Source organism: Aspergillus welwitschiae (assembly GCF_003344945.1).
Source record: "Aspergillus welwitschiae strain CBS 139.54b unplaced genomic scaffold BDQ94scaffold_7, whole genome shotgun sequence".
Lineage (NCBI taxonomy): Eukaryota > Fungi > Ascomycota > Eurotiomycetes > Eurotiales > Aspergillaceae > Aspergillus > Aspergillus welwitschiae.
Window position 1 is genome coordinate 376,705 of NW_020798701.1, and position 17,664 is coordinate 394,368.

Sequence of the window (17,664 nt, forward strand, 5' to 3'; positions counted from 1 at the left end):
GACCAATGATGATATATAAATTCCAGCTAGTCAGGCGACGGAGAGTTATGTGTCCCAGCAGTTTATTACTACTATAGTACCAGTGCTGCTGCTGCTGGGCGTAGACAAAGCTCGCAGTTATATTTGACAGAATAACACTACAATCCGCCAAGGGTTATACCAGCCCAGATATATATAAAAACAGTAGGAGAAGCACTAGTACGAGTGGGTTATAGGTGATAGTCATCAAACTTAAGGTAAAGGCTGCTATACATCCAGTACACAATGGATTCAGAATATATAAAATTGATACATACATGATGGAGTAGTTGCATCTAGAGGAGTGATAGAGCGGTGTTCATATTTACAGGGTTCATGGCTAGGAACAGGAGTGGCATATTGAGATGAAAGCGGCCTTGAAGCGGTCACCGCTGGCAATTCCAGATCACTGGAAGGTTACTTACTAACTGGCATTGGATCTGAGTGGATCGGCAACGTGCAGGAACCAATGGGGTCTGCTACACGTTCCTGACTTTGATTGATGTCCATCGAAAGTGACTGGAATGTTCGGCTCCCAAACAGGAAACCAGCTCATCATGTGATGTACAAGGCGGTGAGCTTTGCACCCACGTGACGTGGCAGGATCCACAGCGGTGAGCAACGGCAGATCCGCCTTTTATCTGCTTCTGATTGGCTGCGAGAAAAAGTCAGTAGCAGAAAAAAAATAGAGCAGCGGGAAACGGTTGCCATCGAAGCGGCGGCAGGTTTGCCAGCATCAAAACTTTTCCCTTCTTCTTCCTCTTCCTCTCCCCTTCACTTGCTCTTCCTCGTCCTTACCACGCTTTTACGGGTAGACGATCTTTCCTTCTTTCCCTTGCATCATTTCTTGACCATCCATTCGTTGGTCTGATTTTTTCTTCTTCTTTTTCTTCTATTCTTATCTTGTTCGCATCTGTATAATCTCTTGTCAAGATGTCCGGTGTTACTCCCGTTGCCGTCTACGCCCTGCGCGTCCCCGCCAATGGTGCTCTGATCCCCGCTGTCCCTGAGTTCTCTGCCATGGTCAGTAGCTGAAATCACTCCCATTGAAGCCATTGTATGCCTGTTTCTAATCGTTTGCGACAGTTCCGTGTCAGCATGGCTGCCATTGATCCCGATGAGGCTCCCGAGTACGAGGACGGTTTCGACTCCAACAAGCGCCCCCGTGCTACCCTGAAGCTTGTGCGCGCTCCCCCTGGTCTCGACCTCCAGGGCGAGGATGATGATGATGAGGACTGGGAGGACGATGAGGATGAGGATTCCGAGGACGACGAGGAGGTCAACGGTGGTCCCAGCGACAAGGAGAAGGCCCGCAAGCTCAAGCTGGCTGCCGCTCGCAAGGAGCTCGAGGATGCCATGGATGAGGATGACGAAGAGGAGGATGATGATGATGAGGAGGGCGAGTTCGACCTCAAGGCCGCTATCTCCAAGCTGATCAAGGGCAAGGCCCCCGCCAACGACGACGAGGAGTCTGATGGCGAGTCCGATGAGGGTCTTGAGCTCGACGAGACTGTCATCTGTACCCTGGACCCCGAGAAGGTATGCGATGCTTGAAAATCTCTTCATGCGAGTATGTGCGCTAACACCCCTTGTAGAACTGCCAGCAGCCTCTCGACATCGTTGTCAACGAGGAGGAGCCCGTCTTCTTCAAGGTTACCGGTACCCACACCATCTACCTGACCGGTAACTATGTCATGCCCGCCGACGACCACCACCATGATCACGACGACGAGGACTCCGATGAGGAGGACTACGACCTTTCTCCCGATGAGGATGAGCTCGACATGGAGGACCTGATTGGTGAGGATGATGAGAGCGACGACCTCGACGACCTGGAGAACCCCCGTATCACCGAGGTCGACAGCGAGGAGGAGGAGGCTCCCAAGCTCGTCGAGTCCAAGGAGACCAAGGGTAAGGGCAAGCGCGCTGCTGAGCCCGAGGAGGCCAAGCCCGAGCCCGCCCTCAGCAAGAAACAGCAGAAGAAGCTGAAGAAGAACAACGGCGAGGCCGCCCCCGTTGAGGAGAAGAAGGAAGCCAAGGAGGGCAAGGAGGCCAAGAAGGTCCAGTTCGCCAAGAACCTTGAGCAGGGCCCTACTGGCTCCACCCAGCAGAAGCCCGCTGAGAAGACCACCGGCACCCTCGGTGTCAAGGAGGTCAAGGGTGTCAAGATTGACGACAAGAAGCTTGGTCAGGGTGTCGCCGCCAAGGCCGGTAACACCGTTGCCATGCGCTACATCGGCAAGCTCGAAGATGGCAAGGTCTTCGATGGTAAGTCCTGAGTTCTATATGCTTCCGAAGACAATAAATAGGTGCTAACTATATGTGCAGCCAACAAGAAGGGCAAGCCTTTCACCTTCAAGCTCGGCAAGGGCGAGGTCATCAAGGGTTGGGACATCGGTGTCGCCGGCATGGCTGTCGGTGGTGAGCGCCGCATCAGCATCCCCCCTCACCTCGCCTACGGCAAGCGTGCTCTCCCCGGCATTCCCGCCAACTCCAAGCTGATCTTCGACGTTAAGCTGCTCGAGATCAAATAGATTTGAGTCCCCCTACTAACATCTAACTGCATGTGTCTGTTACTCCATTTGGGTTTGCTTCACCGGTGTTTGGGGGTTCGTTCAATCTAACATCAGTCCTGTGATATCCGACTTGTTTTTCTCTTGCACAGCCTTCCGATGCATATTGGCAGGGATGAGGATATTGCAAGCCATCCAACTATCTTTGTCTAATAAAAAGTGTTTGGTTTGATTCATTCGGAGGCCGTTCTTACTCGGCCGTTCTTGCTCATTAGTATATCTGTAGAGGTTGTAGCACTAATTCTTCCGTTCCTGCCCTGGGTGTGCGTTGTCCCTGCCCCGTCGTGCCTGCTGTGGACGTGGCCAACTGCACCACACTCTGCCTTGTAGTATCTTTCACCATCATCAGTCTCGTCTGTCCGTACACCGACACATGCAGCATCTGCTTCCAAAGTTGCTCTAGTGGGGATTCCCATCGCTGTACACTTTCCCATTCTCTCATTCATACCACTCTCTTTAGGGTCTCATATCAGCCCTCTCCAGGGAGCGCATGATTATCCACTGGGTCCGACTTACTCGGTCCCTTGATCGTCCACCGTAATGATTGTCCATTCCATGCTTGAGCCCATGTCGACCACGCCCTGTGGAAACCCACCACACACGGACCTCATCGTAGAGACTACTATGGAACTCTACGGGAGCGCCTCAACCGTCTCAGCCGATGCGGAATCTCAGGCAGTCCAACGAAAGAGCAACAGCATCCGGGATCGCATTAAGCAACGGAGCTCCAGGATCCTTTCTTTACTGGGCCTTCGAGGCCCTAGTGGTGGTAGGGCTGTGGATTATGGTGACATAGACACTCACAGGGCTAACTAGGTGTCTAGCGCTGAAAACAATGACCACGCGGGAGATGCCTGTTCAGCAGAAACCCTCAAGCGATAGCAACCCATCACAGTCTTTTCATTCACTCCCAGCCGACAACCGAGCTCCATCTAGCAGTACCGCTATGGAAGAAGAGCAAGGACATGGGGGCCCCCTGCTAACTTGCATCACCCACAGCTGTACTACTCCGATGCCCGAGACATCCATGGCATCTGAAACTCCGAGGCAGGCCGTCTCTCCAGAACAATTCGTGGCTGCTGATCAGCTACGGAAGTCAGAGACGCGTGAACTACAGAGCAGTTCAGTGGCCGCGGTGAAACGAAGCAAGTCAACGCCTGCTGTCTTGACTAGTTTGGTGTCGACGAAACTCTCCACGACATTTGGTAATCCCACTGTCATCCGTCGCTCGCACCTTCGTTCGCCGCTTAACATAACACCCGTGCATTTCCCAGCTTCCTCGCCAGGCCCAAGCAGACCAAGTGAGAGCCCTAACGACAGCTCAAATCCATCGATATCTCCCATAAGTAGTGTATCTCCGCTGGGCACACGGTCGACACCTCCCACTTCCGAGGACCCTTCACGGGTTTCGAAACAAGCCCTGGGCGATTCAGCCAAAGCTTCACCATATACTTCTCTCCCACCTCAATCGGCAGAAGAAGCTTCCAGCTCGACCGAAGTGTCAGGAACATCGCCGTCGATTGTGACAGTCGAAGCTGCTGCAAATGCCAAGGTTTTCTTCGAGACCTACTTTAACTCCGTATTTTGCGGAACAGATCCTCGCTCACAGCGTCGTCAGGAGTTGGAACAATATATGTATGGATTGCCACTGAGCCCCGAAGAACGAGCTCGAATCTGGGCGAACTGGATCACCCAGGAGCACCATTACCTCCGCCAATGTCGCATCCTCAAGAGTCGATCCCATGGTGGCGGTAACCATGATACCACTGTGTCCCTAGCTGGGTTTGAGGTCATCAAAGTGCTTGGCCGGGGCAGCTTTGGGGTCGTACGCCTCGTGAAGGAAAGGAAAGCAGAGGAGACAAGCTCAGATGGCGATTCAGAAGACAAGCTCTTGCGCTGGAAGAATGAAGCCATAAACACTCAATCACATGCGCTGGATTCCCTCCGGTCTCTAAGTGACGGAGCGAAGAGCAACCGACGTAAGATTATGACTGGCGTGAAGAAGGATGTCTTCGCGATGAAAGTCATTCGCAAGTCGGCGATGATCCGCAACAGCCAGGAAGGTCACTTGCGAGCCGAAAGAGACTTCCTGGTGGCATCGGCCAAGTCTCGCTGGGTTGTACCCTTGATCGCTAGTTTCCAGGATCGAAATCACCTTTACCTCATCATGGACTATATGGTGGGCGGTGATTTTCTTGGCCTGCTGATGCGTCGAAACGTCTTGCCCGAGGCAATTGCGCGATGGTACATTGCTGAGATGATCCTCTGCATTGAAGAGGCTCATCGACTGTGCTGGATCCATCGTGATGTCAAGCCGGACAACTTTCTCATCTCAGCCTCTGGCCACCTGAAGATCTCGGACTTTGGTCTGGCCTTTGATGGGCACTGGGCACACGATCAGGTCTACTACAATGATCACCGCCACACTCTCCTCAAGCGGCTTGGGATCCGGGTAGATGGTGATGCCCTCGATCAGAGCGAGGCGAAACGCATCGCGGAGTCTCCCAGTGCGCTGGATCCAGAACCGGTCAATGACTCCGAGTGGACACCCCCCACTGCTGGCCTCTTGGGATGGCGCGACCGAACCCAGAAACGGCGGTTAGCTGGGAGCATTGTAGGAACGAACCAGTATATGGCGCCTGAAGTGGTTCGCGGAGAGCTGTACGACGGGCGATGCGACTGGTGGAGTATTGGCATTATCCTGTACGAGGTAAGACATTCCCGATAGCTATGGAGGTTACAGATATTGATCTCAGCACCAGTGCTTGTATGGCTTCACTCCTTTTGCTTCGGATGATCGCCAGAAGACGAAGTTGAAAATCCATGTAAGCACCTCGTCGTTTGTTATGTGCAGGCGAGGCATGACTGAGTACTTGAAGCATCATCTCCAGACCCTACATTTTCCGAACCGGCCACCCGATAAGCTCATCTCCGCTGAAGCAATCGACCTGATAAACCAACTTCTCCAGGAGAAGGAACACCGCCTGTCCTCCAGCAAGTATCGCGTGAATGACTCGGTCACATTTCGCCTGGCAGCCAAGCATCCCCTCTACAACATGGACCCTCGCAATAAAACCTACCGCGGATTCTATGTCTATCCCAACGACGCTACAGACATTAAGAACCATCCTTTTTTTAGTTGTATCAACTGGAATGAAATCCACCAGTCAATGCCCCCGTTCATCCCCAAAGTCAAAGGCTGGGAGGACACCCGGTACTTCGATGACGCGGGATATGAGCATGGTCACGACGAGGTCTCTGCGGCCTCAGACGCAGAGCATGCTGAACGCTCCAGCGAAGCAGGTGAGCGAGGCGAGTGCCACCAGGATAGGGGAGACCCACCCCAGTATCAGGAGATCGATAGCCTGCTGAGTCCCGCAAGCAAACTGCCGCCGAAGAACCGCCGCAAGGGGAGAGATAAGAAGCGACCCCGGGACAAGTTGCTGCGAGACCGCAAACTACGCATGACGGTCCTGGAGATGCGCAAGAGGGGTGCATTCCTGGGATATACCTATCGTCGACCCCATGCCGTTGCGATGGCATTGGCCCCAGATCGCGGACGAGGACTGCTGGCGCGTGGCCATCTATCGGACTTGTACGGATAGAGAGCAGCTGCTTGACTCTCTTTTTGATCTTTGTGTACCTTGTCTTAACGCAACATGTATTCTGAGCGACCTATCCTTGTCTCTCATTGTTAACACAGTCTTACTTTTCTATCCATACGGAACACACTTGTCTGGCTATGACATACTATCGATTATCTCGCAAGACAGATGCACGTGGTATCATTCACTGCAAAGCCGAGTGCCAATGATTATTCTTAGAAAAGAAACAGCAAGGTATCTTCCATTTTTCATAACTCAGACATCATAGAACACATCCAACCATCCGGCCCCCTCGCCTTAAAACTCCAGTTGTAAGTTTCAGTCTGTCAGAAGTGACCCTCAATAATCCACCCAATGCAATACTGCAAAGAGGAGATGCAAAATAAAGAAGTATGAACTTGAAAAATGAAGCAGTAATTCTAACACCCACATATATCGAAGCATTGGGTTTACCTTGAAATGGCGAAAATCAGGTATACCAGCGAAAAGAGATGCAGGCGTGAGTCGATATGTAGGCGTGCTGACATCGAGAAAAAGGTAGGGTATCACGAGAGAGGGGGGAAGAGTAGTAAGATACGAATTAAAGGGGTACAGCGAGAGGTGTTGCCCCTGCGTACGTGTACTTATTGCAGATGGTGGCAGCCAAAGGGGGAAGAGGAAGAAGGAGGATAGGATAGATAGATCGTAAAGGCGGCGGAATGGTCTTTCGCGGGAGTAATGTGTTTTGAGTGGATCACAGCGCAGGCGGAGCGCCCATCGCGAAGGCGGAATCGGTGACGCGGTCTTCGGGTTTCATGGTACCGTTGAGAAGAGGACAGAGTCTGTGAGCGAGAAGAAAACGGTGGAAGTTGGTTAGCGCGCTGCTTCTTTCTTTCTTTGTGTCTTTTTTTGTTGTTGTTCTTTGTATGATTTGTGTTTTGTTTGCGCTTTTGTGTCAAATGCATGTGTTGCATGAAAAGATCAATCCTTGCAGTGTGGGGAATGGGAGGAACTGCTGGTAAGTTGAGGGTAAGGGGGTATGGGAAATAGAGGGAGGTATAGGGTAGGGTAAGGGGGATAGTCCTCTGTCTTTCGGGCCATAATAGTCGGCGGGACCTCGACCTGGGCTGAGAAGGGCTAGCACCAGGAGATTATGAAGCCGAACCTGACAGTACGGGATCCTTGGAAAGGACTACGGATTGGTAAAGAAGGGGAGATCGAAATCTGAAGGGTTGTTTGGAAATCCAAAGGAGGGACCTGGTTTATGGCATACGCACTTTTTGTTTGTCTTGATGTGGCCGACTTGACCGCAGTTGGCACACTTCCGTTGCGTCCCGGCGGATTTGCCGCCATCGGCGGGGGAGTCTCCTGCAGATGCGCGGGCTGCGCCCTTCTGCTTCTCGCGGGCGAAGCGTCGTTCTTTGTTGCGGTTGAGACGGCTGAGTTCGGCTTCCAGGCTGTGGGGGGTTAGATTGTGAGTTGGTCTTTGGGGAAGGGTGTAGGGGGTGGAGGAGGATGTTAGTGGTTGATAGATATTGGACGTACAGCTTCTTGTTACGAGCGTCGATCTCCTTGTCTCCCGTTGGCTGAAGTGATTCAAGTCTGGGAAGGTTGGTTAGTTTGATAGATGTTAGAGGTGAATGGGGTGCGCTTACTTGGTGGTGAGTGCCTCGACCCGATGCCGATGCTGGATGTAGTGGCGGATGACCCGGGGATCCCAGACCATATGTTCCTTCTGGTAGAGCTCGCCCTTCTCATCCCTGAACGTCCGCATAATACGCAGAACCTTTCCTTTCTGGTCGGCGGGCATGCTCATTCTGCTGAACTGACTCATTGTCTCGTCGTCACGGCGGAAAGGAGCCGGAGTGGGAGCCTCGGATCGCGGAGTAGGCTTGCCGAACTCCTCCTCTTCTTCGCGGTCAATGTCGCTCTCATCGTCGGAGTGTTCGACTGTTGAAGACAGAGACGCCTTCTGGGAATCCCAGATGCGTCGGATGGACGTTTCATATGACTTCTGCTGCCGGGCAACATTGTAACTGTGGCCTCCAAGCTCCTTGAGCCGCTGGGCATCGAGCTTATCTTCCACACTCTCGCCAACCGCCTTGAAGCCGCCCTTCATCGACGTCTTGATAAAACTGAAGCCTTCGCCACGTCCTGTAGGGTCACCTTCTCCGTGTAGCTTGAGCATTGCTTTGCCCTGCGATGCGAGAAGGAAATTGCGGGTTGCCTTCCAAGGTGCCATTTGTTGCTCGAAGCTCTCTCCCTCCTCATCGTTATCTCTGTCTTCGTCTTCCCGTTCCTTTTTCTCGCCTTCGTTGCCGGTTTTCTCAGCATCATTGCCGAAACCAGTGTCGTGCAGATGTTGCTGGCCGACCTGCATAGATTCCAGCAGACAAACGTCCTCGGGTTGGACCCACGATCGAATCACGTCCTGCTCCGGCACAGGTTCCATTGGCACCCAGTACTTGGAGTCTTTGTCGTGCTGGAGGAAATCCTTGACTTTCTGTCGATTTTGCATATCGCTAGTTCCTGGGATGTGCGCGGTGACGTCACTGATAGAGAGCCGAAGGTCTGGGCTCTTTTTCAACAGGCGGTATACCAGCATCTTCATCCGGTTCTTGGCCACCGTTGTGACCTTTCGCGAATGGGGTCCAGGGATGTCCACCGACGGGAACTGCTGACCGGCAACATAGAGGTTTTCTATGTTACGGATGTAATAATCGCTGCCACCAGAGCCAGTACTGCTACGCACGATCAAAAAGTCGGTCTTCTTGGCTTCGTGCACAAACAATGGGGCACGATACATGGAATTAGAAATGGCCGGAGTCACCTCGCCAGGATCCACGTGTCCGAAGATCGAGAAGGGGCTCTTGTCCTGGGGGAGAAGAACCGCGGTTTCGCCAATTTCGGCCTTGGGGCGAGTGGGGTCTTCCATGCTCTTTCTCCGATAGTAGTTGATGATCCGATTTGACATACCGAAATTAGACAGCACAAGTGGAACCTCTTCGGAGTATTCCACCAGCAGAACGTTGGAGTTGTCAGCCAAAGAGAGGGATTTTGTAGAATCGTAGAGTTGCTTGACGTCCTTGCCCTTTTGGTGCTTTCGTTTGATATAAGCCGGGTTCTTGAACCAACAGGTCTGTCCAGGCCGGAAAGAGAGAGCAGGGCGATGGTAGGAACGCGCCTCGGCCTTGGACAGCTCGGTCTTGTAGTAAGGCCATTGCAGACGCAGGGCAGGCATACTGTGCTCCAGGGTAACGTTGCCCAGGGTACTCCGAACCTTGTTCTGGTGGTTCTGCTTAAGCATATCGTATGCCTGATCATTCGAGATGTTGTAGCGCGAAGTCAGGCGTTTTGTGACACTGGCATCCAACTCGTCACGCTTGAGAGCACCCAGCGCCTTTGGCTTCTGCGCCGCAGCCTCTGCGCCTCGCTCGTCAAGGAGAATATGAGGATCGTTCATGTCAACTGTGACCTTTTGAGCGATGCGGGAAGTGGCTTGTTGCGGGTCATCAATCACTGGTACATCGATATGGGACAAGGCGACAATTTCAAGCGGATCTCTTCCAAGTTTCCGTTTCTTCGCCGGGCGGGTGGTTTCGAGAAGCCAGTCGTCTTCCATGTCAACATCCGCCTCCTTGACCTCCGCCTCCTCAACATCCAGAATGGAGAAGTCATCCCTCACATCCCAGTCGGCGCAGACAACGCGAAGGTCATGATGGGTAATCCCCCCAGGAAGCACCTCCTCCGTATCCGTGTCCTGATCAAACTCTTCCTTGATCTCCTGTTCCTCCTCTTGGGCCGCCTCCAAGACAGGAACCACGCCAGAATGCTCCGACTCCAGCGAACGTTTAAGCGTCTGGCCTCCAGACTTGAACGATCGCTCTTGGTCGTGAGCCAATTCGATGTTCACTTTGTTAGGGATGACCGGCTTCGGGGGCTTGAGGGGCTGCTTTCCAACAAAGAAGGCCTTCTTGTGGGGAATCAACTCAAGGAAACGCGGAAGAGCATTCTTATCGAACATGGGGAATAACGACTGCAACAGCTCCTCGACATTCTCTGGCGGCGCAGGCACGTTTTCCGGACCATAAGACGACATAGCGAACAGAGCCTGTTGGAGCTTCCAGGCGCGAAGAGAAGCTGGATCCATATCCTCCGCGGTCGGACTCAACGCCTCGTCTTCCTGCATAGGTTCGTCCTCGTCTTCGTCCATCGGCATGGGTTCGGGTTGCGCGGGCGCAGGTTCGACAGGCTCGGGAGCCACTGTTGGCTTCTCGCCCTCTCCCTCCTCCTCGAAGAACAAATCTCGTGTTGGGTCGGCATGGTCTGCTGGGGGAGAAGAGGGGCCATCGCCGAATAGGTCGTCCAGTTCATCACGCGGTGGTTGCTGAGTTTCCTCCTCGTGGCCACCGAAAAGATCATCCTCCTCCGCTTCAAACAAGCCTTTATCTGCGTCGTCTTCGTGATCCCCAACCCCGTTGTCAGCGGGCGGCCCGGTTCGCTCTTCTTCTTCGGGTAGCTCGTCGTCATCGAAATCTTCGTAGTCTACCGCGTCGTCTGCCTTTTCACCGGGTTCCAAGTCGCGGGAGAGGAAGTCAAACGACATGTCGCCTTCCCCGAAGGGGCCGTTCATCTGTCGCATCACATTCTCAAAGGCGGTATCCTCCGCGTCGGGTGCGGGGGGCTCTGTTGCGTGAGGCATTTTGATAACGTGTGAGATGGAGGGTAAGGTGAGAGATGAGCTGGGAAAGACAGTTGATATCAGCGCCCGGGAGACAGGGTAGTGAAGAGACGGAGCATCGGTTGGTGAATGTGAGGTGAGGTAAAAAGGGCGCGCTTGTGAGATGGCATCGAGACGACCTCGTCTACCAGAGACTTGAACGGGTCAAACGCGATGAAAAGGATAGCTCGACGAGCTTGACCTCTGATGGCCGAGACCCGGACAAGCAATGCTGTCTCTCCCTCGCTCCCGTCGGAGATTCCGGCTGGCTGCTAAGACCAGTCACGCAACACCCCGGCTGTTTTGGAAACGGTTCGTGTCACGAGATGCACTAGCCTGAACTGGGTTAGTGCGGTAAGAGAAGCCCTCAAAACAACTTCACGCAGCTCGCCCTCTACTGCCACTAGTTTGGAGTCCTACTACTACGAATCATCCATTATATAAACAAACTGGATACCCAATTCAGTAATGCTGCTGCAAACTGTGGCGCTATTCCTATGATCCTCTGCTGGGTAAGCAAGCCTGAGGTCATTATGAGGGTTTAAACGACTGTGCATGGCTAGTAAGAATACATATTCTTAAGTGAGGGAGGATTCAGGTGACCAACCTTAGTACTGAAATCGTGTGTAATATAAGGCAACCTCAACCTGAATCTCCACCCATGGACTTATTCATGTACACCTCGAGTGGGCTATGACTAAATTGATAGTATTGTGAATTCTATTTACAACTAACAAACTAGGATGTCCTACCAAGTGGCTGCTTTGGCCGTATCTGAAGCCATCATTATCGTAGTCAGGAACCGGAATTTTCCAACTGCGGTTTTCTAGTCCGGGATCTGTTATTTGCATGATCGCAATGGTTGTGTCAACACCGTATCCGCTCTTGAGTGCCTCTCATCTCTCTTTTATCATGTTCTCACATTCAGTCTGCTTAGTGTTAATCCTGGCCCAGTGATTGATCAACAAATCCATAGCCTTGATTGTCATCAGTGAGCCGTGCGGTAAAAAGTCGCCACACCGTCCCACAACATCTTCAAGTTGGGTTTCTCCCTCACAAGTACCGGAGCGATTGTCTGTCGAGCAAATCTCACCAAGAAGCAAGGCAGCCTGTAGAGAAAGCGGGGGGCGTTCTCCAGCGACATTTCCCAAGCCAATATTCGCTGCTCGGACCAATGCCTTGGGGTCGTCATCGCAGATCTTTCGACCATGGTGCTGCTAAACTTGTAATGGTTCTGCGAATCGCAGTACGGATTCCCACCAATCGAGAGAGCCATGCAATTCTGTTGCGGCTTCATAAAATTCTTCCTCATCCCCTTCACTAGAATTGTAAGAAGGGAAGTGCTTATAAGCACCCAAAATCAACCACTCTTCCTCCTCAAAATTCTTCTTCTGCCTTGATAGATTTCTCTGCTTGACTTGCACACGAGCAATATTCTGGAACTGGGCGTCGCCGTACTTGTCTAGGTTGTACAACGCCCATCTCTAGTATTCCAAGACCGGAGCCTCGTAGTCTGTACCTCCAAGCGCTGCAAATGTCTCAGCTAGATCAGTTGCCGCTAATGTGATATCCCTGTGACACCATGGGTTTTGTCCCCTTTGCTTCTTCTTCTCGAAGTCCTCCTTGAACCTATTGTAGGCCGCTGAAAACATTTCCTGCGCTTTAGTGAACATGTAAAATGTGATAAGAGTGAGTTGAGCTCAAAGCCATAACATACACTATACCCTTAATTACAAGTCTTATCCGATTCTGCATCTCAACTGGTTATCTATAGACTATATACACGGCCTTTCTTCATTTCTTTCTCTTCCCTTCACCTCATCGTATCCCATCCCACTCTTACTCAAGTCCCAACTCCAACCCATTTACTAGAAGATACAAACTACTCAAAACTATGCAACCACCTGACCAAATCCGAATCCTCATCCATCCAGGCATTAAAATCCCACGACATCCAATCACCTGCCACAAACCCTGGCCCTGGTCCTCCCCCTCCCACATCCCCCCTCCCATTCCCATCCTCCACCTCCTCCCCCGCCTCCGCATCCGGCCCCCTTCCACCCAAAACCCGATCAAGGATATGCCTAATCACTGACCTCGCCTGCTGACAAACATCATAGTTCCCCGCCTGTCTCGGCACCACATATTCAAGATCCGCAGCAAAGCGGCTCAGATTTTGGATGATTTCCGAGCGGGGAAAGCCCCCTGCTGACTGAAAATGGGAATCGGGGTTCTGGAATTGATGCAGTAGTTCGATAGCCAGGACGCCGGCAGGGGGGAGGCCGAGGGAGGAGATCTGAATTCTTTTTGGTTAAAATTCCTTTACCTTCAGTTCAGAATGTACAACCCCGTAGGAAATGGGAAGAAAGAAAGAAAGAAAGAAATAGATAAATAGAACACAGGGGAATAATATGGGAGGAGACGAAGAAGAAGAAGGAGGAGAAAGGGAAACATACAATCCAAACCACAGAATTCCCATCTCCCCCACCGACAGCGCGATTGGCAATCAACAACAACAAATTATCCAGCAGCTCGTGCGCAACAGCAATCAATTTCTCTGTGCTGGCGCCCGTCCGCTGGACTAATATCCGCTGGAGAATGAACTCATTATACAGTGAGTCCATGTGCAGAAAGAGACAAACTTTGGCTGTTTCGGGGCAGCGGTCGAAGTCCGAGGGCGTGCTGACGCGGTACAGCGATGAGGGGAGGGAAAGACGGGTTTTTGTGGCGAGGGTGGATATGTCTCTGATTATTATTTCCCATCAGTTCTCTGCAAGTCATCCCTGAAAGAAGATAATGAAAAAGGTAGTTTGAGGGAAAGGGAGCGGGGGGAAAGGCATCTCACGCAATCTTTTCCTCCAACCCTACCTCCTCTCCTTCCCCGATATTCGAATCCAGAGAAACTTCCAGTACTGCCTCCCTTACAACCCCCATCATGAAGCATGCTCTCGCGTATGATCCTCGTGTATACGCCCCGTCCGCGTTCCAGCCATTGCTATCTAGGCGGGTCATCGCGGCGTCGAGAACTTCTGGCGAGGCTATGATATCTGTGAAGGCTATGTCCAGTGGCGGGTCGATGGTGATATACCGACGGATCATACGGGGTGGACGACCTAAGAATGTGGAAAGCCCTTTGTCCATGGCGTAGGTGGCGACGACGAGGCGTTTGCGGTGTTCCGCGCGGAAGAAAGGGAGTTTGGATGTGGTATCGCGGTGGTGGTAGCCCAGGGTGAAGAGGAGGGTTATGAGTGCAGAGAGTGATTTGTAGGGGCGGTAGTCTGTTCTTTGTTAGCATTGGTAGGGACGTAAGATAGGGAGAGAGGCTATTTAGGAAGAGGATACTAGGAAATTGGGAAGGGAAGGGAAGGGGTACCGTAATCCCCATAAAGCAGGGTAAGAAGCGAAGCATGTTCCAGTGTCACCCAACACAGCTGTTCAGAAATGACACCGGTGTAGTCAAAAAAGCGAAGACAGATTTCACTCGCTGACACACAGACAGCTGCGAGACCCTTTCTGTCAAGTGGGGGACGGTGCGGGGGGGAATACGCAGCCAGATCGTGTTGCGGGAGGAGACATGCGCTGGAGCCAATTACCGCAAAGACTAGCCCTATAATCTCCCAGCGGTTCGGCATACAGGAGAAATATTCTGTGGGGGTGATGGCGGGGTCTACGACTAAAGGTTTGGAGGAGGCGGTAAAAATGCTTCGGGAGAGGGTAAGTAGAGAAGGGAGCGGGTTGGCGGGCTCGGTGATGGCCTCGTGGAGCATTGTTCGGATGGAAGACAGGATTAGACGCAGGGCAGGTGGGCAGAATAGATCGCCTTGGCAGTGATCGAACCGTGCCGTGGCCATGTGTTCGTATAGGGCAAAATCATCGAGCAGGATGAGGAGCAGCTCGGCACCGAGCTGGATCTGGCTGTCGTCGATGATGGCGCTGGTGTTTTGTTGCAGGGATTTGGCAAAGAGGGCTATGCTGGAAGAGCCATCGTCGATGTCGTCGCGCAGCACAGACAGGTAGCTGGTGGGCCCGAAGACGCCGGTGCTGGGGGTCGAGGTGCCGCGGTGACTCGAGTCGGCAAGGTAGCGGTCACGGAGATGGCCAGGGGGCAGGGGCGGAGTGACCAGTGAGGGAGGAGGCAGCGGGCTTGTCCAGGCACTGCTGAGACTGGCACTGGCAGTAATGTTGCTGCCACTGCCGCACGAAATGGAGTCGGTGGAGCTGCGATCCGTCCTGTTCGGATGCTTGGACATCGGGGCCGGTTGGTACACGCACAGGGCCGGCTTGCGTCTGCGCCGGCATCGGCCGCAAGGGACGGAGTGGTCGCATCGAATCTTGGATTTGCGGCATGGCTCGCAGGAGCTAGGCACCCCGTTGGAACGCAGTAGCGACATGGCGTGTGTGTGTGTGTGTGTGTGTGTGTGTGTGTGTGTGTGTGTGTGTGTGTGTGTGTGTGTGTGTGTGTGTGTGTGTGTGTGTGTGTGTGTGGGATGGAAAAGGTCGGAGTGAGGAGAGGGAGGCGAGACTTTTGGTGACGGACTTGCAGAGTTGGGGTCGGGGTCGGGGTCGGGGTGGAGATGGCCAGATGCAGGTGAGATGTCCATGCATGAGACTGAATCAGAACGGAAATGGGAGCTGACTAGGAGGTAAGCGTGGCACTATTTTAGTCTAATGGTTTTTATTTTTGACCAATTGCCATGCACCTGGTTATCTATTAGGCTACTATATTCGTGTGTCGTGCTAACCCTAAGTAGGAGTGCATTTCGGTCATTCTTCACCCCAACTCCTACCCTGATCCTTCCAGTCCGAGTCACAGTAGAGCACCAATAGAGTGCCATGGAACCAATTCCCTCAACTAAAGGGTATGGGTTCCCGATCCCTCGACTAGCGGTAACGAAGGATTGCATAGATTACTCCTCAAACCGCTGCCTGCCCAACTCCTCCTTCTCCATACTCACCTCCTTCGTAAAACATGACGCCACCAGGCCCATTCCCGCAAAGACAATCAAGACAATCCAGATGACATGAAACGAATGGCTATACACACCTGTCACCTGATCCAAGACCTCCTTCCCCACCTGCCCCCTCAGATCCCTCAACTGAGGAATAAACCCCACCGCGGCCTGACTGTTCTCCAGCGTGGCCAGGCTACTAGGCAGGGTTCCCAACGCCTTGATCGACTTTGCGAAAACACTGCTAAACACTGTCGACCCGATCGCTAGACCGACTAACCCGCCCAGTAACCGGAAAAAGACCAATAAGCCGACGGCAAACCCCGTGTCGTCGACGCTGGCGACGCTGGCTTGCACCGGGAGGACAAGAACAGTAAAAAGAACGCCGACTCCCAGGGAGACCACGATGGGGAGACCCGTGCGCAAGTGCACGGATGAGGCGGGGGTGATGATGTGGAGGAGTCCAGTACCGAGCGTGAGGAACACCCAGCCCGTCCAGATGTTCACGCGGTATTTGCGGAGGTAACTGACGGAGATTGGGGAGACGCAGCTGAAGAACAGGGACATGACGTTCATGGGGAGTAGAGTAACGGAGGCGTGCAGAGGGGTTTCGTAAAAGGCGGCTTGGTAGAAGAGCGGGAGGTAGGTGTTGAGGGTGTAGGTGACAAGGCCGTGGAGGAAGCCACCCAGAAAGGTGGTGATGGCGGTGGCGGATTTGAACAGCCGGTAAGGCAGAACAGGCTGCGCGGGAACACGCTCGAAGACGACGAAGAGGGCCAGGACGACCAGGCCGAGGATCAGTGGGAGAAGGGTCCGCCAGGAGCCCCAGGGATAGAGAGCCCCGGCCCAGCTGAGCGGGAGGACGAAGGCGGCGCAGCCGGCCACGAACAGGGCCATGCCGAGCAGGTCCATAAGACCGAGTTTCTGGAGGAATGTGCCTTCAACAGGGCGCAGGCGCAGGAAGAAGAAGGTGAGAATGAAGCTGGCGCCGATGAGGGGCAGGTTAATCCAGCCGATCCAGCGCCAGGTCACGTACTGAGTGAAGAGTGAGCCGACAATAGGACCGAGCAGGGCGCCGGCGGCCATGGGGATAGCCAATAGGCCGAGATACGTGGGGCGCTCTTTCATAGTGGTCATGTCAGCGGTGATGATCTCGTTCAGCACGTCAAGGCCGCTGCCCCCGAGCCCTTGGATGGTGCGGCCGACGATAACAGTGGCCATGTTCGGGGCCAGGGCGAAGACGAGCGAGCCGACGACGAAAAGAAAGTATGCGGTGTGCAGCGGGATCTTCCGCCCCAGCACGTCCGAGCTGCTCAAGTACAGGGGCTGCACGACCGACACGGCCAGCATAAAGCAGGTGCTGGCCCAGAAGGACTCCAGGGTCGTGCCTCCGAGATCGCGGGCGATGATGGGGATGGCCACCGCCAGGGTGGTCGTGTCCAGCGACACGATGAACACCATGAACAGCAGCCCCACGAAGGCCAGATGGAAGGAGAGCGGCTTCTTGGATTTCATCTCGGGGGGAGACTGTTCCTCTGATCCTTTCTCTTCGGTGGACAGATCCATGGCGGATTGTCCTTCCGACGCCGTCTTCTCGTCCGCAGGATTATCCATGGTCGTGATTCGCGTAGAGCACCGTAACACCCCAAAAATGACAACCGCCAGTCGGACATACTGCGACTCAAATACTCGTGTAGGGGAGAGAGTCCCCTGCAGGCTTCATCGGGGTCGGGGTCGGAGTGGATCCCTTGTCAGGATCCCTGCATCGGCCAATCCATCACGACTAACGAGAGATCCGAGGGTCGTGCCACTGCCGCCCC

General features: G+C 53.4%; 3 protein-coding genes across 3 annotated transcripts; 1 reads left to right on the forward strand and 2 right to left on the reverse strand.

Moving 5' to 3' along the window:
- Positions 1–951: 951 nt before the first annotated feature.
- Positions 952–7,071, forward strand: BDQ94DRAFT_185354 (protein kinase-like protein; the record flags this gene model as incomplete). Its single annotated transcript, XM_026774857.1, has 9 exons — positions 952–1,041; positions 1,105–1,557; positions 1,614–2,286; positions 2,347–2,528; positions 3,210–3,378; positions 3,416–5,301; positions 5,354–5,416; positions 5,471–6,083; positions 6,263–7,071. The coding sequence occupies 9 exons, from the start codon at positions 952–954 to the stop codon at positions 6,403–6,405; spliced, it is 4,272 nt and encodes a 1,423-aa protein (XP_026629191.1). The 3' UTR covers positions 6,406–7,071.
- On the reverse strand, positions 6,279–10,434 carry BDQ94DRAFT_138687 (DUF3591 domain-containing protein). Its single transcript, XM_026765283.1, has 4 exons — positions 7,831–10,434; positions 7,721–7,777; positions 7,453–7,632; positions 6,279–7,017 (listed from the first exon to the last, which is right to left on the reverse strand). The coding sequence occupies exons 1-4, from the start codon at positions 10,392–10,394 to the stop codon at positions 6,930–6,932; spliced, it is 2,889 nt and encodes a 962-aa protein (XP_026629192.1). The 5' UTR covers positions 10,395–10,434; the 3' UTR covers positions 6,279–6,929.
- Positions 10,435–12,637: 2,203 nt separating this feature from the next.
- Positions 12,638–17,458, reverse strand: BDQ94DRAFT_185360 (MFS transporter/GAL4/fungal specific transcription factor domain-containing protein; the record flags this gene model as incomplete). Its single annotated transcript, XM_026774858.1, has 6 exons — positions 12,638–13,191; positions 13,352–13,577; positions 13,741–13,745; positions 13,923–14,173; positions 14,269–15,431; positions 15,807–17,458. The coding sequence occupies 6 exons, from the start codon at positions 17,456–17,458 to the stop codon at positions 12,778–12,780; spliced, it is 3,711 nt and encodes a 1,236-aa protein (XP_026629193.1). The 3' UTR covers positions 12,638–12,777.
- Between the last annotated feature and the right edge of the window lie 206 nt (positions 17,459–17,664).